At 48.6% G+C, this 24,583-nt stretch overlaps 2 protein-coding genes across 2 annotated transcripts; both read right to left on the bottom strand.

Annotated features, from left to right (window-relative positions):
- Positions 1-639: 639 nt before the first annotated feature.
- On the bottom strand, positions 640-7,410 carry LOC114696497 (glutathione S-transferase theta-4). The gene is made up of 5 exons (XM_028874240.2): positions 7,196-7,410; positions 5,804-5,891; positions 3,381-3,531; positions 2,307-2,483; positions 640-957 (listed from the first exon to the last, which is right to left on the bottom strand). The coding sequence occupies exons 1-5, from the start codon at positions 7,305-7,307 to the stop codon at positions 763-765; spliced, it is 723 nt and encodes a 240-aa protein (XP_028730073.1). The 5' UTR covers positions 7,308-7,410; the 3' UTR covers positions 640-762.
- Positions 7,411-16,593: 9,183 nt separating this feature from the next.
- LOC114696498 (glutathione S-transferase theta-2) lies at positions 16,594-21,984 on the bottom strand. Its single transcript, XM_028874241.2, has 5 exons — positions 21,657-21,984; positions 21,146-21,233; positions 20,009-20,159; positions 19,750-19,923; positions 16,594-17,086 (listed from the first exon to the last, which is right to left on the bottom strand). The coding sequence occupies exons 1-5, from the start codon at positions 21,964-21,966 to the stop codon at positions 16,877-16,879; spliced, it is 933 nt and encodes a 310-aa protein (XP_028730074.1). The 5' UTR covers positions 21,967-21,984; the 3' UTR covers positions 16,594-16,876.
- Between the last annotated feature and the right edge of the window lie 2,599 nt (positions 21,985-24,583).

The raw sequence follows: 24,583 nt of genomic DNA, 5'->3' as shown, positions 1-24,583 counted from the left end.
GCTCATAGGGAGTGGCACTACTAGGAGGTGTGGCTTTGTTGGAGTGGGTGTGGCCTTGTTGGAGGAAGTGTGTCGCCGTGGAGGTGGGCTTTGAGGTTTCCTATGCTCAAGATACAGCCCAGTGTCACAGACCACTTCCTGTTGCCTTCTGATCAAGATGCAGCCAGCACGATGTCTACCTGAATGCTGCCATGTCCCATCATGATGACAATGGATTGAACCTCTGAAAATATAAGTAAGCAACGTCAGTTAAATGTTTTCATTTATAAGAGTTGCTGTGGTCACCAGGTGGTGGTGGCACACGCCTTTAATCCTAGCACTCAGGAGGCAGAGGCAGGCGGTTCTCTGTAAATTCAAGGCCAGCCTGGTCTACAGAGTGAGTTCCAGGACAGCCAGGGCTGTTACACAGAGAAACCCTGTCTCAATAAACCAAAAGGAAAAAGAAAAAAGAGTTGCTGTGGTCATGGTGTCTCCTCACAGCAATAGAAACCCTAACCAAGACAGACAGCAAGCACTTTACCTACAGAGCCATTTCCCCAGACTCTTATATTCTTTTTGGAAACCAAGATGACTTGTGACTACCATCTGCTCCCATACCAGACTCCTTGCTGACGCCCACTGTCCCTGTAACAGCCATGGTAACTCTTCCAGGTTTTGGTTTTTATTAGGTAAAGGAACAGAGTGTTTCTTAGTGTCTTCCCTGAAAGAAGAGGCTCAGAAGGCCGAGACAGCCAGACCCTGCCGAATGGACCGCCTCCGGGGTCACTTAAACTTCTGCAGATACTCAGACATCTTGACCTTGGTCATGGGGTTCAGTGTTGAACAGTCCCACTCCGGTAACTTGGACAGTCGTTCGTGAGCCTCCCAGAAGAGGGAAGAACCGATGGCTAACTCTACCCGCATTCGCCATTCAGCAAGCTTGGAGGTGAGGAAGACGTTGTAGTTACTCCCCATTGGCTATGGACAGACAACAAAGAAGAAGTGATCAGCATAGGCACCAGCCACACTTGGGTCTTCTAGAGCCTCAAGTGTTATCAGCACCTGCCTCTGACAAGAGGGAGTCATCTGCTGCCCCCCTGGATGAGTTCTTCTTGGCGAGGTGTCAAAACCATTCAGTCCATGTGAAACAGGCATAGAGGATCCTGGTCCAAGATGGTGGTAACTCCTGACCCAAGAATGGAGGTCAATTGTCCCCCCCCCATGTTGGGCCTCCTTCTGTGATCAGGACAAGGGCGATTAAGAAGAGGCTTATTATGCAGTTAGCTTAGCAGTTTAGCTGCCTCATGAAGAAATATGCGCCCAGGGTGGTGGTGGCGCACACCTTTAATCCCGGCACTCAGGAGGCAGAAGCAGGCAGATCTCTGTGAGTTCGAGGCCAGCCTGCTTGGCGCAGGTCAGAATGGGTTTCCTCGTGCGGTTTATTCTACACTACACCTTGGCCAAGGACTAAAGTCACTAATTTGCATACTGGCCGGAAACTATGATGGCCTCTCAAGACCCTGGCCAAGGGGCTGGTCACGTGGCTCAGTAGACAGAGTACTTACATAGCATGCACAAAGTACTGGGCTCAACCTCCAGCACACCCCCAACCAGGCGTTGTGTTATATACCTCTAATTCCCACACTGGAGGGGTGGTGGCAAGAGCGTATCAAAAGTTGGACACCTGAGACCCTATTCTAAAAAAAAAAAAAGAAAGAAGGAAAGAAGGAAGGAAGGGAGGGAGGGAGGGAGAGAGGGAGGGAGGGAGGGAGGGAGGAAGGAAGGAAGGAAGGAAGGAAGGAAGGAAGGAAGGAAGGGTCTAAATTGGCTATCCTGCACACACCTGCCAGCTCACATTAACTGAGCACACATGTAAAACACATGAAAAGCCTGCATCCCTCCAGGTTTGCCTCCAATGCACAGTGGTGTCCACTGCTCAGACCCAGGGTTGGGAGAGCTGACTTAATGTTGTCTCTGGAGCTCTGGAAAAGAGACACCAGGAATCTCTGCATACTTCCTGGAGAGTCCAGCGGGAGGAGTGGGCATCTGGGATGTTAGCTGGTATACCATGGGTTTCCCTATGTCCCTGGCTCTCCCTCTGGCTCCTCCCCATGCCATGGAATCTTACCAAGTTCCGTGATCATGATGCTCCCTGATTCAAAACCTCTGGTTCTTTCCTGTCACTTCCAGGGGGATCCAGGCACCCAGACCTGGCTCCCACAAACCTCAGGGTGGTCACACCTGCCTCTCTTGGTCTATCCTCAGACTCTGGTCCTCAGTCACAGAAACATCTTCCCTCTTCCCAGACTTGTCCCCAACCCCCATACCTGCATCATCTCCACCAGGGCCACCAGGTCAGCCAGGGAGATGGTGTCTCCTGTGATGAACATCTTGTCCTGCAGAAATTTCTCCTCAAATTGCTGTAGGTTTTTCTTCACCTCATTCACTATCTGGTCCACCTTCTCAGCAGGAACCGTCTCACCAGTGATCAATGGGATTAGCAACTGGGTAGGGAGGGAAGAAGACAGATGTCGAGGCAGTACTCCAGCCCCACCCCCCCTGCCAGGCTTCTGGATCCCTGTCTGTTAAATAGAGCTTGGACAGTCCCAAGGATGTCAAGTAATTTCACCTTTGGGGACCATTCTCAAGTGGCAGTTACCAAGGGCCATGTGTTCAGATGGATTTGGAGGCCTGGATAACAGTGAGTCCTGTGGTTTGAGTGTCTCACTCACCAAAGGTTGATGTGTTGGGAATCCAGCCCTCGTGGTGAAATGATATGGCTGGGATCTTTAAAACATGGAGTCTAACTGGGGGTGCTGCCTTCAGAAGGGATTGAGGGGGGTACAGTTAGGGGAACGTTAGAAAGAGCGAGCCGACACTAAAGAGCGGGAGTGGTGCCCCGCCCTCGCTCTGGCTTCCTGTCTTAGCAGGCCACCTGGCTTGCATTTGATTCCACTGCGATAGCATCTGCTACGAGGCCCTCTCCGGAGCTGGTGCCATGCTGGTTAGACTCCTTGTTTCCAAAACTGTGAGCTAAATAACCCTCTTTTCTTCATAAGTTACCCAGCCTGGAGCATTTTATTACAGTAATGGAAAGTGGACTGAAAACACAAGCAGAGAATTAAAAGCAGGGGCATGCGGGCTGGTTGTCACTTTGAGTTTACTGATATTCTCTCATTCAGAACGAAGTTTCCAGAGTCCTGTCTTGGTCCCTTTTTCTAGTTGCCCTTTGCCCAGTTGTCTCCTACTTAAGAGTTCATCCCACACTCTCAGTAGCTCTGAAAGGCAGGCAGGCATGATGATGGAGGAAAAAGAGGCTCAGGCACCAGGACCAGGACTGGACTTCAGGCTCCTAGACTGTTCTATCCCCCTGTTTCTGAGCCCCAGGCTTGGCTGCTCACCTTGATCCACAGTATCTTGTTCATGGGCAACTGAATGGCTGTATGCTGCCAGGCCATGAACTCATCCACACGGGCGCGCATGTGCAGGTCTGGCGGGTACCAGTGGGAAGGTGCGCTGTACTTGCGGCATAGGTAGAAGAGGATGGCCACACTACAGAGAGAGCAAGACAGGGGTGGCACTGACTGTACCTTCTTGTACCACCCCAGCGTGGCCCGCGGCCATAGGCAGGCTCTGAGTGCTAAGTTCCTGCGGGGGAAGGGGGAACCCGAAGGGCTCCAGGAAGCCTACCCCAAGCTGTCATGCCATAATCAGCAGGACGCGGAGGAAGAAGCGGAGGAAGACCCGAAGGGGACTCAGGAGTTGATGAATGGTATATGAAAGGGCAATGCTGACAGAGAGCACAGAACGGAGGAGATTCCGGAGGGAATAGGGAACATCTGGAGAGGGTTGGGTGGAGATGTGGCTGGAGGGATGACTTGGGTGGTGGGAGAGGAGGACTGCCAGAGATACTGCGGGGATGACTTTGGACTTAATTACTTTTTAACTAATTTATTTTTTGTGTAGGAGTGTTTTGCCTGTGTGTACGTCTGTGAACCTCTTGTGTGTCGGGAGCCCTCACAGGCTGGAAGAAGGAGTTTGATTCCCCAAAACTAGAGTTACACACTCTATGAAACACTCACTATGTGACCACTGGGAGCCTGAGTCCTTTGGAAGACCAGCTAGTGCTATGAGCTGTGGAGCCATCACTCCAGCCCCTAGACTTATAATCAATATAATTGATTATAGACTTATAATTAATTATAGGCTTATAATTAATTATAGACTTATATTTAATATAATTGAGGGATGAGAGGATGTATCCCTCTAGTTACAAGAGGTCAAATAAATCCCAGGGAAGCCAAGATGGAGGCCCATGCAATAACCCATCAAGAGGTATTGGTCTCTTGGGGATGGGTGTGGGATGGGGTGGTGACCAAGGGATGCAGGAGAGAGGTTAGACCTGAGCCATGCTTTGCAGGGAGGGATGATGGCCCAGGCTTGTTCACTGACGGTTAGTGTGTGTAGGAAATGCACGGGACAGAAGAGCAGGTGTTCACCATCAACAACAAACAAGCACACAAAGAGCCCAGTCAAAGCCAAAACACATTGAAATAAAACAATAGGGGTTAGAAAGGTTTGGGAGTTCCACTAAAGCTCAGATTGGCATTGAATTTCCACCCGCTAAGGGTGGTGGGTTCAAGAGGGCAGATGGGTTCACGCATGGCTAAAATGATTAATAGATTACCAGGTTGGCACAAGTGGCTTTGTTATTAACTCCCCCCACCCCCGCCGCATGCCCCTCGCTCACTTGCTTGCTCACCATGTTATAATCTCTGTGTTGCTAAGAACGAAAGGGAAGGCAGGTGCCCAGCAGGTACCAGTTCCACTCTCGTGGGCTTTGCAGCCCCTAGAACCATGAGCTGAAAGTCAACTCTTTATAATCACCCACACTGCCATATTCAGCCACAGGAAGTCAAACCGGACTAAGACAGGGAACATAGACAAAGAAGGACTTAAGGGGGACTGGAGAGGAGGCTCAGTGGTTAAGAGCACTTGTTGCTCTCCCAGAGGACCCTGGTCTGGTATGTAGCACCCACGTGGTGGCTCAGAACCATCTATAACTCTAGTTCCAAGAGATTTGGTGAGCTCTTCTGGCCTCCCAGGCACCAGGCATGCACACGGTGCATATCCATACATGTAGAAAAAATACTCAAGTACGTAAATGTGGGAGGAGGAGAAAGAAAGAGAGAGAAGAGGGAGAGAGAGAGAGAGAGAGAGAGAGAGAGAGAGAGAGAGAGAGAGAGAGAGAGAGAGAACGAGAACCAAGAAAATATTTATGAGAAAAATCAGGAACTTGAATATGAGCTGCCTAAGGATAAAAATCTGGGAAGGGTTGATAATATTACTCATGCTCATAATGGTACTGGGTGATGTATGTTTTTAGAATCTTCATTTCTAAATGAAATGGGGGTATTTCTAAGCATTCATGGGTAAAGTAAAGTGATAGGATGTCTGGAAGGAGGAGGCAGAGAGTGAGGTATAGATAACTGCAGAAGCTAGGAGATGGATGTGTGTGTGTGGTTTGTTGAACTCTTTGTTATTATTCATTCTCCTTCTCTCTCTGTGTAGCTTAAAAATAAATAAATAGGCCAGGACTGGTGATGTACACCTTGAATCCTAGTACTCAGGTTATAGAGACAGATGGATCTCTTTGAGTTTGAAGCCAGCCTTGTCTAGGTAGTGAGTTCTAGGCCAGGCAAGGCTGCATAGAGAGACCTTGCCTTGTCTCAGTCAATAAATAAACAAATAAATGAATAAATGCTGGCAGGTCTGATCCCACTGCGTCTCCCAGGAGGGGCAGAGGTGGTGGCAGTGCCCTTACCTTTCAGATAAGACGAACTTCCCATCTCTGAGGCCGGGAAGCTTCCTCAGGGGGTTGATCTCGATGTATTCCTTGCTATGGTGGTGACCTGAGGGGGCAGGGAGGGTCTGGGGCTTTGGGGACCCCAGGGAAAAGAGAACTTGTGCTTCTAGAGACAAAGGGGAGAAACTGAGACCTCAAGCATCACATGACTTGCCCCAGGTCACAGAGGAGAGGAGAGATATCACAGGGGCCGGGATTAAGAAAGATCCCTCCTCCCAGATTCTCACACGCCAGCCCTTGTGACCCCCTGTCCTAGGGATCAAGAAAGCCCTTTGGTTCCCAGAAGTTAGAAGTTCAGCCTTCACCCGAGGCCTGAAGCCACAACCCGTGAATCCACTTCAGCTCTAGGGACCTAAATGCCACCTTTGGTCTCATCCCCTCTCGATCACTCTTGTCTCTCCTTCGAAGGGATTGGGCAGCTGAATCTTGCAGGTTGGGGAACCCTGCAACTGCACCCAAGGTCCCTGGATATCTACAGAGAACTCCAGAGCAAGCAGGAATACTAACCCCTCCTGACCAACTGTTTGCAAGTGAAAACCCTCCTGGGACTCCCCCAGACCTCAGCCATTTCTGCAGTTCCCACATTATTGCTAAGTCTCTGAATTTTAGAGACTCCTCAATGTCTTGGATCCTGATCCACCGATCCTCACATGGGGTGCACGCAGGGTGGGGGTGGGGGGGTGTCTGTGCAACATTAAGTACATTTGTTTTTCATAGCTCTTTCTTCGTTCTCCTCCTTCTTTTCCTCTTCTTATCTGTGTGTACGTGTGCCTGTGTACACGCATGAGCTGGGGATCAAACCCAGGTTTTTGCTCGTGGCATGCTAGGCGACTACTTTATCACTGTGCCACAATCTTAATCCCAGAGCAGGTTTGAACACTGGGAGAGGTGAACACAGACTGGGGGACGGTGGGCACAGACTGGGGCAGGGTGGGCAGGACTGGGGCAGGGTGGGCACAGGCTGGGGGAGGGTGGGCACAGACGGAGTAACATAAGCACTGTCACACGGTAGTGGGTCTGTGCCCTGCACCAGCCAGGTTGGTGGGCACCACAGATGACAAGATGTGAGACTTCCAAAGGTGCTGGCAGAAGCTCTGGCTGAGATTCGGAGGCTCTCCCGGCATCCCTCCTTCCTTTACACACCCCCCAAAAAAATCCTATTCACCCCAACAGGGAGCTTGTCATCCACCGTGACCAGCGAAGGTAGGTTAGATAGGGACATGGCCTGAGCACCCTGACATCTCTTTCACCTCTGCTTCCCTTGCTGACCTTTGACCCTCAGAAACACTCCTCACCGGGTGCCCTGGCAGCACCTCAGGATCTGGCTTCCTGACAACCCCGAGGACTGACCTTTTAGCAGATCCACAAACTGGAAGTCAAAGGGGATGCCATTCTTCCTGGCAAAGATGTAGACAGCGCGGCAAGGAGCCGACAGCAAGTCCATGTAGAGCTCCAGGCCCATGCTGAGATGCTTGCCGAGCCCCACAGGCCACAGCAGGTGGACCACACCTGGGCTCCTGTCTAGCCTGCGCACCTGGCTCTAGCCCTTCTCCCCACTGAGCTGAGGACCCTGGGTTCTAGAACTCACTCCCCTTGAGGTCCTCATGAGGGCAGGGGCCTGGAATTCTCACAATAGCCAAGATTCTGAGGGGACTTAGGGCTGTGGAGGGGCCTTGCCAGAGGCCTGGGACAGGCTCCTACTGAGCATGTGCTCTGTGGCTCGCTCAGCCTCACAGGCATCTGTCTGAGAAAGGCTCATGTATGAGCATCCCCAGGGCTAGGCCTTCTCTGCAGAAGAGGACAGAAAGGAGCTTTTCAGGTCTGGGATGAGAAAAAGACAAGGACTGAGTTTGCATGGCCTGAACTACAGACTGGGGTATCCACGGGTGAATCTCCTCTGATATGTGATTGGGAGAGGATTCGAAAGAGACAGGTGCTACATCTTGGATATTTGAGTGGCCTCTGAAGGCCATGCATTGAAGGTGTACTCCCTGTGGTGGTAGTGGGACCTTTAAAAGGTGGAGCCTGTAGAGATGGTAATACAGCCCCGTGGTAGAGTAGTTAGGTTGTAGAAAGCCCAGGGTCCATCCTAGTGTGAAGGTAGTAAAGAAAGATGAGTCCTGATAGAAGACATTGGCTCACTGATGACGTTTTCTTGAAAGAGTGGATGGTGTTGGCTCATTGGAGGACATTTCCTTGAAGGGGACTGTAGAACGGTAGTCTCCTCTTTCTTCTTTTTCTTCCTGGTCACGAGGTCAACAGTTCTCTCTGCCCCATGCCTCCCCACCATTTCTAACACCCCCCCACCCCCCAGAGACTTGAAAGCAATATGTCCACCCAGTCATGACTCTAGCTCTTTAAATTTTTAAGCCAAAAATAACCTATTTTCCCTTTAAAATTTTTTTAGGGGCTGGAGAGATGGCCTGGTAGTTAAAAGCATTAGCTGCTCTTCCAGGGGAGCTGGGTTCCATTCCCAGCATCCACAGGAAGGCTCATGAGGATCTGTAACTCCAGTTCCAGTATATCTAATGCCCTCTTCTGGCCTCTGCAGGCACCAGGCATGCATGTGCACAGACTCATACATACTCATACACTCATACACTGTAGCTAGACTTTTCCTGCCTGGCCCACAGCCAGGACAAATCTGTCACCTGCCAGTCCCACAGCCGCTCAGACCCAACCAAGTAAACACAGAGACTTATATTGCTTATAAACTGTATGGCTGTGGCAGGCTTCTTGCTAACTTCTTATATCTTAAATTAATCCATTTCCACAAATCTATACCTTGCCACGTGGCTTGTGGCTTGCTGGCATCTTCACATGCTGCTTGTCAAGGTGGTGGCTGGCAGTGTCTTCTTCCTCCACCTTCCACTTCCCAGAATTCTCCTCTCTCCTTCTCCCACCTATACTTCCTGCCTGACCACTGGCCAATCAGTGTTTTATTTATAAAGAACGATATCCACAGCAATACACATAAAATAAAATGTTTTTTTTCATTAGACATTTATTTTTATTTTGAAATTATGTATATGTGGGGGGAGGTATAAACATGTATGAGTGAAGATGCCCATGGAATTCAGAAGAGGGCATAGGATCTCCTGGAGCTGGAGTTGCAGGTGGTTGTAAGCTGCCAGACATGGGTGTGAGGAACTGAACCCTGTTCCCCTGCAAGAGCGGTACATACCCTTCAGTGCTGAGCCATCTCTCCAGCTCCCCTTTCTTCTTTATAAGTAAACTGTCTAGGGCATTTTGTTATAGTGATGGAAAGCTAACACACTGGATGAGTTCGGGGCACAAAGGGGCAACATCGAGGGGGCTCAGAGTGTGGCCCACCAGACTGTACCATGCATGAGCCCAGAAACTCCCTGGCCTTGAATACAGAAACATAGATCACACTGTGCATCTGGCAGCTGTGGAAGAATGTCACTAGAGATGCATGATGAGGTCACAGTGTGGCTTTAGACTTTATGGTTATATTAGTTAATTTCTTCTTTGCTGCAGTAAAATACTTTCCAGACAAGATAGGGAAGGAGAAATTCATTTATTCTCATAGTCTTGTGGTGATGTTTTATTTGTGCTGAAATGTGATTTTATTTGTATATTAATAAATAAAGTTGCCTGGGGGTCAGAGCTAATAGCAAGCCATAGCAGAAGCCAGGCAGTGGTGACGCACACCTTTAATCCAATCACATGGCAGGCAGAGTCTGTGTATTCAAAGACATAGCCAGCTTGGAGACACACGCCTTTAATCTCAATACCAACCATAGAGATCTGGAGGTCTGTATAGACAGCCAGTGAAAAGGAAGTCATGTGGTTGGGTTTACAACCAATGAGAAGGCAGAACAGAAAGTCAATACAAAGACAGACACACAGGAAGTAGGTCTCTTTCTCAGGGGAAGGACGGCAGCAGCAGTGGGTGGTAAGAAGGCAGTTTTAGTCTCAGCTCTTGGCTACTGCTCTGACCTCTTTGGCTTTTAACTCTGCATTTGGCTCTGCATTTGGCCAATCAGCATTTTATTTATCAATCAATCATAGCAACACATTCACAGCATACAGAAAGACATCCTCAGCACCTGGGGCTACAGTATGAACTTGTGGACCTCCTGGACTACTTCAGCTTCCAGCATCACCTTCCCACGGACCTAACAGCTAACTGAGGTCAAACTTTGGAGAGGCTATAGCCCATGGCTGCTGGCAGGCAGGTATGAAGGCCTCTCTTACATTGGTTCCATGAGCACCATCATACCTACCAGGGAGACCAAGAAGCCAGTAGCCAGGAAGGTCCTAGCCACAGACCTAGTTGCTGCAGGTCTCAGTCAGTCTTCTCAAATCAACTGGACCTGAGCATCACCCAAGACTTCCTCCGTGGGAGGGGCAGAAGACCCAGGGCCAGGAGAGCAGCTCATCTAGGGTCCTCATAAGTCTCCTTGACCTCCTCTACCTGTCTTCCTTGCTACCAATTAGTGACACCCACTGGGGCTCAATGTTTAGAAGGCTTCTGAGGATGCCTCGAGGAAAGACTGCTGTGATGAATTGATGATGTCTACTCAGGGCAATGGATTCTTGGAGAAAAGAGTGCAGTGATGGATTAATGATGTCTGTTCAGGGCAATGGAAAGGAGGCACTATATATACCAACTGGTACCTTCCATCACTGGCAGTCCTGGCTCCTGTCCCAGTCTGCAGGAAAGACTTGAGGAGGCTTCCTTTGTACAAGTGGATATTGTTGACAGGCAACCATGGTGGTGACATTCTGAATGCCAAGTATTCATTAATGTATTGGGCATAGCTTGTAGATCAAGTAGCACCATACCACTGCCTGGAACTTGTGGCTTAGGTACAGAAGGATGGCTGTGCTATGACCAGGTATAGTAGCTATTTTTCTCGTTTTGTTTGCTTTTGAGACAGGGTCTCACTCTGTGGCACTGGCTGGCCTGGAACTTCCTAGGTAGACCAGACTGTCCTCAGATTCACAGAGATCCACCTGCCTCTGCCTCTCCACCCCACCAAGTCTGGGACTACAAGTATGTGCTGCCACCCGCCATAGTTATTATTATTTTTTCTGTTAATTGTGGCAAAATGCCTGACCAAAGCATATTAAAGAAGGAGGGGTTAATTCTGCCTCACAGGCTGAGAGCAAAGGCCATTAAAATGGAGAAGGCATGGAGGCAAGGCAGCAGGAATATGATGACCTGCTGGTCTCATATCCACAGCCAGGGAGCAGAGCCAAATTCTCACATTCTTCTTTACCCACTGTCCTGGACCCTACCCGGTGAGATTAAGCCACCTGTATTTAGGAAATCCCTTCACAGACTCACTCATAACTGTGTCTCCTAAATGATTCTAAATCCAGTCAAGTTGACAATTCAGATTGACCATCAAGGGCTGGAGAGATGGCTCCGAGGTTAAAAGCACTGGCTGCTCTTCCAGAGGTCCTGAGTTCAATTCCCAGCAACTACATGGTGGTTCACAACCATCTGTAATGAGATCTGGTGCCCTCTTCTAGCATGCAGGCCTATATGCAGGGCAGAACACTGTATACATAATAAATCAATCAATCTAGGGGGAGAAAAAACTTTCGGGGGGAGGGGAGATTAACCGCCAAACAGAAAGGGAGTTGGGAATCTTTTTCCCCCACTGCGGGGGGCTGAGTTGATCTTTTGCTCACATCCAAACATTTAACCGGTTCCTCCACAGCTCTGCCTTCAGGGGAGGGACACCAATACTGTATTCTGTCTGTGCAGCATCTTTATAGCTGCACCTCCACCCTTCCCGCAACATCTTACTGCCAGTAAACGTTCCCTTCTACTCTTCCCCAGACCCCAGATTTCACCCTTTCCACCTGCAGCTGCCGTGGCCTGCCCTCTAGCTGGGCCTCATTCTTTCCAGTTAGTATCCTCATTCCACATGAGGGAAGCAGCCCTGCCCTGTGGACTGGCACCATGGAAATCTCGGATGTTCAAGACGGGTCGCTTGGCCCCTCCCTCCTTTAATAAACAGCATTCGGCATTCTGGGGGAGGCAAATGACCCGCTGTCTCTTGTCTCTGTTTTTTGATCCACAGCCCCCCACTCGGACATGGTGAATGGGTGGTGGTAGCACAGGTGTTACCACTACAATGCGGTACACTCTCAGCGTGCTCAGGGTCACGTTCCCTGGGCCTATTTTGGCCTGGGCACTTCTGTTGTGGTGTGGAGGGCTGGGCTGTGGGCAGGGTCTCTGTAGACCTGGATACAAAGGAAGCCAGGGTTTGGCACCCATACTGGAACATGCTAACTGAGTAGGGGTTGGCCACAAGCCAGTCACCTAGGCTTTCCCAGGCTTCTAGCCAAGGCCTCCCAGGAAGCTGGCAGGACCCCATTCTGAAACCTGAGGATGTGAGAGTAATCCTTTGGCCCACACCTTCTTGCCCTATGAAAAGGGACTGCAATGCCTTCCCCATGGTTTTCACAGGATCTGAAGCCTGCTGGTGGGTAGGACTTGGGGAGATGGACACCCCACCCCAACACACACACACACACACACACACACACACACACACACACACACACACATTCACATTGTGTGGGGATGACATCATCCACGGTGTCAGGAACAGCTCAGGACTTGACTGGGTGAGTAAAGACTACACACACACACACACACACACACACACACACACACACACACACACCTTTTGTCACTCTGACAGTGTCAAGCAAGGTAACCACACTGGCTAGTTTTATGTCAACTTGACTCAAGCTAGAGTCATCAAAGCGGAGGGAGCCTCAATTGAGAAAATGCCTCTGTAAGATCAGGCTATAGGCAAGCCTGCAGGGCATTGTAAGTAGTGATTGATGTGGGAGGGCCCAGCCCATTGTGGGTCGTGCCATCCCTGGGCTGGGTTCTATAAGAAAGCAGGCTGAGCAAGCCAGGAGAAGCAAATCAGTAAGCAGGCACTCTTCCATGGTCTCTGCATCAGCTCCTGCCTCCAGGATCCTGCCCTGTTTGAGTTCCTGTCCTGACTTCCTTTGGTGATGAACAGTGATGTGGAAGTGTAAGCTGAATAAACCATTTCCTCCCCAATTTGTTTTTTGGTCATAGTGCTTCATCACAGCAATAGAAACCCTAACTAAGACAGTCACGGTGACCAAGTCACAGGATTGTGGCTACTGCTCCTGGAATGAGGAACCAGGATACAGGTGTAGGGCTGAAACTTTTCAAGACCCTTGGTTCTCCAAGGATAGGCTCTGCTCCAGAAACCATGGGGAACACAATCAACTGGCTGTTCCCACAGTAGAGAAGGAAGGCCTGGGCCAGGAGCCAGAGTTGGCCCTGAGCCCAGGCAAACAGAATCTGCCTGGTGAAAGCAAGCAAGAGGTCACTGGGTGGGAATCGAGGCCCTGGTCTAGCATGCTCATGTGTGCCAGAAGCCCCTGACCCACATTGCCCTTGGGCACATTAGCCCCATCCCATGGTGGTGGCCCTTTATAGACCTTGGATTTGCCACCGTCCTGTGGGGAAGAGGAGAAATGAAAGAATGGAGCTCGGGCAGATAATGCCACAGGAAAACAAAATGGAGAAACTGGGCTAAGAGCAGGGGAATGGAGAGGCGCTTGTTCCTTCCCTCATTGACTCCACCCCTCCATTCAACAGAGTGAGTCTTGGAGACAAAAAATGCAATGGTCTGGTCTACATGTCAAGAGTCACATGGAAGAAAGGCACTAGATAAACGTCAGAGTTCTTTTGTGTCATCAGGGAGCTGGGCTTAACTGTAGTCCCAAGAGGAAGGGACAGTAATCAGCTCTGCGTAAGACCTGTTGGTGGTCCCTACAGGCCCACAGGGAGTGGCACTATTAGGGGGTGAGGACTTGTTGGAGGAAGTGTGTCACTGGGGGTGGGCTTTGCGGTCTCAGATGCTCAAGCCAGGCCCAGTGTGGCATTTCCTTCCTGCTGCCTGCCAATCTGGATGTGGATGTAGGACTCTCAGCTCCTTCTCCAGCACCATGTCTGCCTGCATGCCGCCATGCTTCCCACCATGATGAAAATGGACGGAACCTCTGAACTGTAAGCCTGCCCCCAATGAATGTCTTCCTTTATAAGAGTTGCCGTGGTCATGGTATCTCTTCACAGCAATAGAAACCCTAACTAAGACAAGATCTATATGCTAGTTAGGGGGTTGGTTTTCTTCTGGGGGGGAGGGGTCAACTTGACATAAGCTAGAGTCACCTGGGAAGACAGAATCTCAGCTGAGAAAATGCTTCCATCAAATTGGCCTGCACACAAGTAAGTCGTGGGGCATTTTTTTTTATTTATTTATTTTTTTTTATTGATGATTGATGAGGGAGGGCACTTTCCTCTGCGGGCAGTTCCGTCCCTGGGCAAGGGGTCCTGGGTAATATAAGAAAGCAAACTGAGCAAGCCATGAGAGGGCAAAACAGTAAGCAGTGTATCTCCGTGGCCTCTGCTTCAGTTCTTGCCTCCAGATTAATGCCTTTGAGTTCCTGCCCTGACTTTTCTGGATGATGGACCACAAGCTGTGAGATGAAATGAACCCTTTCCTCCCCAAGCTTCTTTTGGTCATGGTCTTTATCACAACAACAGAAAGCAAACTAGTATTAGCTGCAAAGTCACAGCCAGTGTCGTTCATCAACTCTGGAGTGAACTGTGTGGGAGGGTGGCCTGCTTTCTGGAGAGAGAACCACCTAAAGGCTCTGTGATCTAAAAGCCACTAGCCACGGCTGTCCCACCAACATTCTTCAGACACAAGCAAAGGGGAGGTATACATCACTGAGCCCTCTTGAGGCCCTGCCCGGGCAGGGAACAGTTGCATGATCTGAGAGGACCTTTAGGGGGATACTACCGCTGATGGCCAGGGATAGGAAAGAAACTGAGTGGCAACCTAAGCAGGGTAAGAGAAAAGGAGACTGGCGTGGCTGCTCTGAGCTCGGTTGGGGTTACCTAGCAAGGGGATTCAGGGATTATCTGTCTTACCCAAGCTTGGGATCATGGTGGCCTGCCTGCCCAGTTCTTTTTGTAGACAGCCAGCACCTGTCAGCAGGTGATGGAAAGATGAACAAAATCTGGACCCTTCCCCTTTACCTCATGGTGTCCATGTTGTTACGTCTTTTGCCCTGGATCTGTCCTCATAGGACATTTTTTAAAAATGCTCTGGACTTAGTTACCATGCCAGCCTGCATTGGCCTTCATATGGGGGCAGATCCAGTATTTATGATTAATAATGGACTGGGAGGTAGCTCTGGACATAGTTACCATGCCAGCTTGCATTGGACTTCATATGGGGGCAGATCTAGTATTTATGATTAATAATGGACTGGGAGGTAACAATGGCCTTGAGGACCCCCATATGCTAGCCTCTCTCCTCCTCTGAGGGCCTATAATCAATGGTGGTTTGTAGATTTCCCTGCCCTTTCCTGTCCCTACCCCTACAGCCTGAATCACACTGTCTAGCAGTCAGGGCCTATCCCTGATCCATAAAGCCAGGCAGCTCCCCATTGTGTGGGAACCACTGCCCTCTCCATAGTACTCACATTGACTGACTTTCCTGAGGAGACATGAACAAGTATCTGTTCAAAACAGACAGGACACGGATCACCCAAGAAATGAAGCTACCCGAGGCTACCTTGGTGACGATGGGTTTCTTGGGGTTGCTTACAGAAGCATGGATGACACAAAGGTCGTGGCATTACTGGAAAAAAAAACCTGTCCCCGGCATGAGTGACCACACACAGAAGCAGCATTCCTGGATCCCTGCACAACTCGTAGGCAGCTCCTCAGGCTGATCCTCTGGCTAGCAATGGTTTGCTACTATTATAGCCATAGGGAGGGGCCTTTAACTTAGTTCTGAGTTTTATGTGTTCTGGGGATTGAACACAGGTCATCAGTGTAGCCCAAATTCTAATTGGTCTTAATAATAAAAACCTGGAGTCAGATAAAGGGGTAAATGCTGAAAGATCAGAGAAGGAGAGCAGCCATCCACCAGGGAGTTCTTACCTCTAGGAATCCTCAACCTGAAAGAGCCTGAGCTCCTGTTTCCTCCCACCTTATATTCCTCTCTCTGCTCAGCCGTATCACTTCTTGTCTCCACCTCCCTGGTGCTGGGGTTAAAGGTGTGAGATCCCAAGTGCTAGGATCAAAGGAGTGTGCCACCACTGCCTGGCTCTGTTTCTCTTTTAGACTGGATTAATCTTGTGTAGCCCAGGGTGGCCTTGAACTCAGAGATCCATCTGGCAAATGGATTAAAGGTGTGTGCCACCACTGCCTGGGCTTTAAGGCTAACTAGTGGCTTATTTCTTCTCTCTGATCTTCAGGCACGCTTTATTTGTTAGATCACAAACAAAATACCACTCCACGTCAGCTTTGGCTATAAGTATCCTTACAGACTGATCCATCTGGTTGACCTTTTAATCCTTTATATTAAATCCCTTCTGTTGTGAGTTCTCTCCCATGGATGCACATGGAGGTTTATAATAACAATGTAGATAAATCCCACTGTTGTTACTGGGAAACTCTCTGGGAAGACAGGAGTGTTTGCCCAAAGAAATCTTTTGTGTCCTATACTTCAAAGACCAAGTCTTGTAAAAGATCATCTATATCCCTAAATGGGTTGTTGTTTACTATCTTTTTGCCTATGTGATAATTTTATATGGATTTGTTATCTGTGACTTTCCTTTGATTATCTATGTTTACTGAGACATAATTTTATTCCATGCATATTATAGGACAATGTAATAAAACCAATAACTCTTTATTCCTTAAAATAGTCAGACTTTTTATTGTAATAAAGTACAGATGTGTGCTAACTTTTGAATGTTTTTTCTTTGTATTACTGGTTTTTAGCATATTATTCATTTTGGTCTCTTATTGGTTGTGTATACTGTGCCTCAAGAGAAGCATGCTAAGGATACCTGGTGTCTCTTTTGTGCAAGGCTCCTCCCAGAGCCAGAGAGGGAGCCAGGAAAAGGCCTTGGGCAAATAGAAAAGATAAAACGAGCCATGCAAACAACATGAAACTTTACTGCTAGTCGGACCACTCAGGGAATCCTAGCAATTCGAAGCTGCATGCCGGCGTGGGCCTCTGGAGGGGGCACTGGTAGTGTTTTTTTGGCTGCCTGTTCCAGGATGCTCAGGATGGAGCTATGGGCCTCCTGACACAGATCGGCACCCAAGAATGCCTCCACCCGATCTCGCCATGCTGTTAGTTTCGGCCGTCCCTCAAACACATTATAGCCAAGAGCCACCGGCTGCAGGGACAAAAATGTGAAAGTTAGAGAGCTAATGAGACTCAGCATAGCCATCATGGACACAGCCCCGGGGGAGGTCCAGGGCAGCGTGATCCATTCCAGTAGCCAGAAGCTGCCTCCCACCCAGGCGGGAAGCAAGTCACTCAGGGGTCCCCCTCTGTGATTCTGGCTTTTTCTAGGCTACAGTGCCTCTAACATAGAGAAGTGGAGAGAAGAAGGTGCTGTGGGATGATCTGTATGTCCTGTGGGAGCCCTTCTTGGGTTCTTTGTGGCGTTACCCAGCAGGTCCATATAGAGGATGATTAGGACCATGGGCCTGAGTGCAGGTGTTTGAGATGGTCTGCACTTGGCTGTGCTGGGGGATGGTCTGTATGTCAAGTTGTTCTGATTGGTTAATAAATAAAACCTGATCGGCCGTGGCTAGGCAGGAAAGATAGGCGGGACTAGCAGAGAGGAGAAATAAAAGGACAGAAAGGCAGAAGGAGACGCTGCAGCCACCGCAATGACCAGAGACACTGCAGCCGCCGTCATGACCAGCAGCCTGTGAAGATGCCGGTATGCCACCAGCTACGTGGCAAGGTATAGATTTATGGAAATGGATTAATTTAAGCTATAAGCACAGTTAGCAAGAAGCCTGCCACGGCCATACAGTTTGTAAGCTATATAAGTCTCTGTGTTTACTTGGTTGGGTCTGAGCGGCTGTGGGACTGGCGGGTGACAAAGATTTGTCCTGACTGTGGGCAAGGCGGGAAAACTCCAGCTACAAATGGCGCCCAACATGGGGCTAAAGAAAAAAAGGGAAGAAAAAAAAAAGGGACTAAAGAAAAAGGACAAATGAACAGGGATAAAGGCTGGTGTTATGAAAAAAAAAAAAACTAAAGACAAAGTCCGTTAACCAAGAGGCGCTCCAATAAAGTGTGATCTGAGAAGAATCCTCGCGTGGTGGTAAAGAGGATTCAGAACTCAACACACGGAGCGGTGACGTCGGTAAGTTCTCCAGGAACGGTGACGTCGGTAAACGCCCCACAGTTCCTAATTCTCTCTCTCAAATGAGCGGCAGCCGCCGGTTTGAGTTACTGGCGGGTTCCTGGCATGTGTGCTTGACCTGCTGCAGTATGGCGGGAATGAGACCTCTGCAAGTGGCACATTAAGCTGCGTGGTGGATTTAGCCTTTGCTAGTTACAAAACAAAAAAGGTTTCTGGGCTACACGCTGCTTGGATAAAAGCACAGACCCACGATGGCTCCCAGAGCTGGTGGAAAACGTACCACCGCCATGTTGGGAAGCTGAAGGGGGCGGAGCCAGCAGCCACAGAGCTGTTTCAGGCTTAGAAGGCTACAGTTTAAAGCAATAAGTTTGCAATAAGACAGATTCAGATGGAACAAGACTTTAAATGCTTTACAATGTGTGTAAAAATGTACATAGGCTTGGAAGAGAGAGGAAAAGGAACATAGACAGTTATATAAAGAAATAGAAAGTTTAAAAAAATAAAGTCTTTAAAGAGAAAGTAAAAGTAATATAAAAAATAAGCCATGTAAAGATGGATATCACACAGAGAGTTTGGATTGATGGATATCACACAGAGAGTTTGGATTATATTGTCTTTGGGATTTTTAACTGCAGAAAAACATTTGATCGTAAAAGATGTTGAGTTAAACCAATATGTATATATTAAAGATATCTTGACTTTAAAATTTGGATATAAGGATGTGTTACTTTGGAAAGGAGACTCTGCTTTTGTCTCTACAGAAAGCCAGAGGCTATGGATTTGTTCCAGATTAAGATACATCAGGTTTGACCAGCCAAGACCCCCTGAAGGTCTCTGATGACACCATGGCCCAGATGATCCAACATCCAGAATCGTTTCAAGGCAACTGGCTCAGACGATACGGTCTCACCGATTACTCCATGATCCTAAAATTTTCTTTGCATCCCCATAAGATACAGCGCCCCCCTCCAGCAGGAAGTAGTAAGAGAAGCTACGCCCAAATTCCCAAATATACCAAGCTGGCTTTAAAGATGTGTAAAAGTTAAAACCTTCCTTTTTAAAAAAAAAAAAAAGAAAAGGGGAAGTGCTGTGGGATGATCTGTATGTCCTGTGGGAGCCCTTCTTGGGTTCTTTGTGGCGTTACCCAGCAGGTCCATATAGAGGATGATTAGGACCATGGGCCTGAGTGCAGGTGTTTGAGATGGTCTGCACTTGGCTGTGCTGGGGGATGGTCTGTATGTCAAGTTGTTCTGATTGGTTAATAAATAAAACCTGATCGGCCGTGGCTAGGCAGGAAAGATAGGCGGGACTAGCAGAGAGGAGAAATAAAAGGACAGAAAGGCAGAAGGAGACGCTGCAGCCACCGCAATGACCAGAGACACTGCAGCCGCCGTCATGACCAGCAGCATGTGAAGATGCCGGTATGCCACCAGCTACGTGGCAAGGTATAGATTTATGGAAATGGATTAATTTAAGCTATAAGCACAGTTAGCAAGAAGCCTGCCACGGCCATACAGTTTGTATCCAATATAAGTCTCTGTGTTTACTTGGTTGGGTCTGAGCGGCTGTGGGACTGGCGGGTGACAAAGATTTGTCCTGACTGTGGGCAAGGCGGAAAACTCAAGCTACAAGAAGGGTCCTGCCCTTAGTTACTATTCCACCCATTGGTCTCATACCTGTATCAGCTCCTCCAGACACATGAGATCAGCCAGTGTCACCTGCTGGCCAACAAGGAAAGCCCTGTCCCCAAGGAACTTTTCCTCCAGACGCTGCAGAGCCGCGACCATGCTCTTTCTGTTCCGTTCCACCTTCTCCTCTGGAACCTGGATCCCAATGAGTGGCCCCAGCACCTGGCGGAATGGAGTGCTCAGTGTGTAACCTTGACTCTTACCGGGCCCCCAAGGTTCGACCCCTCCCCCAGAGGACCCTGCACACCTTGGTCCACAGGAGCACTCCAAAGGTGCCACGGATGTTATCAGCATGCCAGCCTAGGTACTCATGGACTCGGGCACGGGCCTGCAGGTCAGCTGGGTACCAGTGGTCTGCCACCTGGTACTTGGAACTCAGGTAAATCAGGATGGCTGAGCTGGGGACCGTGAGAAGGGGGCGCTGTAAGGACCTTTGGCTGTTTCCCGTTCTTCAGTGGGGCCTCGAGGATTCTCACTTTGAAGGACTCCCTTCTAGTCTCATCCCCTATCCCTGTCTCTGGACTATCTTCTTTGCAGTGCTGTGCGTGCAACCGAGGGACGGGGACACACACGGACGCACGCACATGCATGCACACACATGCACGCGCACGCACGCACGCGTGCACGGCACTCGGGCCCCTGCTCTCTGCTCTCTGCCTTTTGAGGCGTCATCTTCATGGTACCCCAGCAGCCACCCTATGAGGTAGAGACTCGATCCTTTTTTGCACATGAGGAAGCTAATGCTCAAAACAGTTAAGTAAATTGCCTGAGATTGCACAGTTTAGATAAAGCTCCCTGGGGCCTTGAAACCTGTGTGAGCTAGGCATACATCTATGGAGTGGCTTGAACATGCCAAAGGGGAACCATGTCCTCTGGTTTCTACCGGTAGGTCCACCAGCCATCACTTCTATAGCCACCTGACAGACCTCTAGTCCTCTCAGTCTAGTCACTAGACTCTAGTGGAAGAAGCAGCCATCATCTGGAGACCTGACACTTTCATGGTCCCCAGGGACCAAGCCTTGAGTAGATTAGACAGGGGACATCTGCGAAGTCAGGAGAAACTCCTCCTAGCCTCCGTTATTGAATCTACATTTTGTCTAACCCTGGACAAATGTCCCCTTGTCGCCTTCCAATGCTTCTCAGTCACGGTGGCGAGGCCTCAAGGGTAGGGTTGGGGGTCCAGCAGAAGTAACAGGACAGGGATTGGGCCGTGCTGGATCAATCTCCAGTCACCCTGGCCTCATTCCCAGTCTGCTCTAGCCACGCCCCCTCACGGCCTGGGGTGGGTATCTGCCAGGGTCACGCCCCCCGCCTCACCCCCTCCCCCACCCCCACAGGAAGCATGAGGAGGTGGCTTAGGCTCTGGGTTTATTTACAGCTGCACCTTTCGGTTAACACGAAGTTTCCGTCTTTGAGGACAGGAAGTTTCCGCAGGCAGTTCACCTGGGAGAATTGCTCGCTCAAGTTCTGGCCTGGGAAGGAAGAAGCCAGAAAATGTGTTCGAGGTCTCAGGCAGTGGTACCTCTGTATTTTCACACTCCCAGAGCAAGGTCGAAGCCGCCAAAACCCGGGTGGGCCCCCGGACCGAAGGCACAGAGGTGGCTCAGCTATGTGTCTCTTCCCTTGCAAAGTCTCCCGGGGTTTTGTAACGCTAAATGTAGCGTGCCTTCAAAGCACAGAGGAACTCTGCAAATCGTTTTCTCCCCTACGCCCCAGGGCAGAAAGTACCACCCTATCTCCCTTGCCAAAGCAGAATTCAAGTTTAGTGAGGGTTCTGAACTAAGGCCACTCCAAAGAGGGCATTCCCTGGTGGGCGGCACTGGGTGGGACTGTACCCATCAATGGGTGAAGGACTGACAAGGTCTGGGGTAGATGGGTACCAGGCTTAATCCAACCTTTGATTATATGCACGGTGTGCATCTGGAAGGGAATGCCGTTCTTCTTGGCGAAGATGTAGATGGCGCGGCTGGGCTGCGACAGCGGGTCGAGGTAGAGTTCCAAGCCCATGGCGGCAGCTGCACAGATGGTACGGATGGACTGCGTAAGCCAGCGTTGGCAAGTGCAGGCGATTCCACTAATAGGGGTCCACAGTCCAGCCTCTTGGTCAAGCTTGAGCTTTCCCGTCCTGCACAGTTGACGCCTGTTGATCTTTGGAGGGCGCTGCTCTGGAGGACTTTGCACGGAGAGGAGGACTGAAGTGCGCATGCTCTCGGGAGGCTGATTTGTTCCAAAGAGCTGTGGTGCCAGAGATCCAGCCCAGGACTTGAGTGTCACCCAGACCGGGAAATAGCCAAGCTCTGCTTTGCTCTACTGAGAGTGCTGTGGACTCTGTGGAACGCTCAGCTCCCAGCTCTCAGTTACCGCGGAAGGGAATCTTAGAGGTTGCTCTCTGAGGTATCCCTCTCCAATGGGTAAAGCTTGTTTCAGGCTGCTAGGAACATTGCCTTAAGGGAGAACTGTCTGTAGTCCAGCTGCCCCATGTAGAGGAGGTCGTTTGAGAACACTGAATCTCCCCTATCACTCCGTGAGATCTGGAAGACTGTGCGGCACGGTTGAGGGATTAGTCACACCACACTCCTCTCTCCCTCTCCCGCCCCCATCTCTTTCCCTCCCTCCCTCCCTCCCCCCCCCCCCCCCACATCTTCCACAGTGATGGTCCATCACTGGTTACTGACTTTATCTGAATCTTTTAGAATAGCTGTGACCTGTGGCCCACATGGGGGACCAGAATGTTTCCCTTGGAGTTTTATTTCCATTTATTTAGTTACTTAGTTTTGGACACTGAGGGTCTTGTTATATTGCCCAGGCTGGTCTCAAACTTTTGGGCTCCATTGATTCTCCTGCCTTAGCTTCCCGAATAGCTGGGACTCTAGGTGAGATCCTGTGGGGTGTTTACCCCCCCCCCCCACACACACACACACACAGTTCCCCAGAGTTTTCTTGAGTGTGAGCAGCAGGAAATATTAGAAGGATTTATTGCGGAGATAAACAGAAAATAAAGGAGAGCCTCAAGAGGGCCTGGAACCTATTCCAACTGGCCCTGATAGTCTCTGCCCCAGGGTATTTATAGAGACGCCAAGGGGGTGGAGCAAAAGACCTCCCCCCCCCCCCAGCACAGCCAAATGCAGACCATCTCAGACACCTGCACTCAGGCCTGTGGTCCTAATCATCCTCTATGCGGACCTGCTGGGTAAAGCCACGAGGAACCCGAGAACGGGCTCCCACAGGTCCCCCCTTCTTAATATATAAAAATTAACTATTAACGGTTTACAGCAATCTCCATAGCTGTTACACCTCCCAATATGGGAGTAGAGGATGATAAAGATGGCATTTCTCTTTTGAATTAGGTCCAAGGTGACTACAGCAGTCTTAGCTACCTCAAGCCCTTTCTAAACCAAAAACTCTTAAGGCAACTACAAACTTAAAGAATCCCTTAGCTTCATCATTACCATTAACAGGTTAATATAAATATTGCTATACATAGTCACAATTCTCTCAATCTTACACAACTCAAAGCAAACAAACTCTTAATAGAACCATTTGAATTAGCATATATGGTGCTATATATAGTTAACAATTTTCTCCGTCTTACAACTTTAACTCAACCATTTGAATTTTCTTGTTAACAGAACATAGGAAAACCTTCGATGTATTCACATCAAACTTAAATATTTTCTTAACTCCACAAAACCAGGGTGCATTAATATCAATAGGTTTCTGCGAACATAATTCAATCTCATAACTCTTCCTTTTCTTTATAATTTTTTAAACAAAATCTCAAACCTAGTTAGAAGAATCCAAACTTATATAATGCCTACAAACCCATATTGAAAAGCAATATTTTCAATCTAACCATTAACACTTTTAAAACTTTTAGCAAAACATCCAAAAGCAGTTTCTTATATTTTTGGTTGTGAGCCTAGCCTTTAACGGCTGAGCCATCTCTCCAGCCCCAAAAACAGTTTAATAAAACTCTTTACATACTTTAAAAGTAGTCTCTTAACATACCCCATTTGCATTTCTTGCTAACAAAACATGACATTAATCCACTCAAAGAAAAAATTTTAATTAAATAGACTAAGAAATATTAACTCTCCCTTTTATAATTTTTAAGCAAAATCTCAAGCCTAGTTATAAAACCCAAACTTCTGTTTAAACAGTTCTATTTGTAACACAAAACCAGTTCCATAAGTAATTTCATTTTTACATAAACATTTCCACAAAACAATTCATGAATCACCAGTTAATAAAGCATATATGCAGATACAAAACTGCATCTTGATTCTAGGTAGAAATAAATTTCTTCATTTAAACAGTTCCATTTTTAACCCAATTCCAGCAAACCGTTCCAAGGTCATTACTATGAATAAACTCAAAATTGTCCCATTGCAATGAAATCTCTATTGTTTATTTCATTTCTTAAGTCTTAAAATTCAAATGATAAATTCTGGTACTAGCCTTCCAAATATGAGAAATCCATAACCAAAATCTTTTTGTAATTTTATCTCATTTTAAGTTCAAACAAGAAATAAATTCTGGTATCAGGCTTTCAACTTCCAAATATGAAGACACGTTTTTCAACCAAAACTTCTTGCAGTTAACAATTTTTGTTCAAACAAGCTTCTCTGAACTTTTATTGTCAAGCCAGAGACCTTTTTAGGTACAGTAGTATTCTAAACCGCACCGTTTTTGATGTCAGCTCAGGTTTTTCTGTGTTGCGTCGATTTTCCGAGATCTCAGCTGCGGATGCCTTGTTGTGCTGGTTCTGGCATCCGCCATTCTTAGCTTCTTAGCAGCTTCTGGAACTTTTGAAAATCACTCA

This window comes from Peromyscus leucopus, chromosome 16_21 (assembly GCF_004664715.2).
Source record: "Peromyscus leucopus breed LL Stock chromosome 16_21, UCI_PerLeu_2.1, whole genome shotgun sequence".
In the NCBI taxonomy this organism is placed as follows: Eukaryota; Metazoa; Chordata; class Mammalia; order Rodentia; family Cricetidae; genus Peromyscus; species Peromyscus leucopus.
The sequence above is the reverse complement of the archived record's forward strand: the minus strand, read 5'-3'. Positions and strand labels throughout refer to the sequence as shown.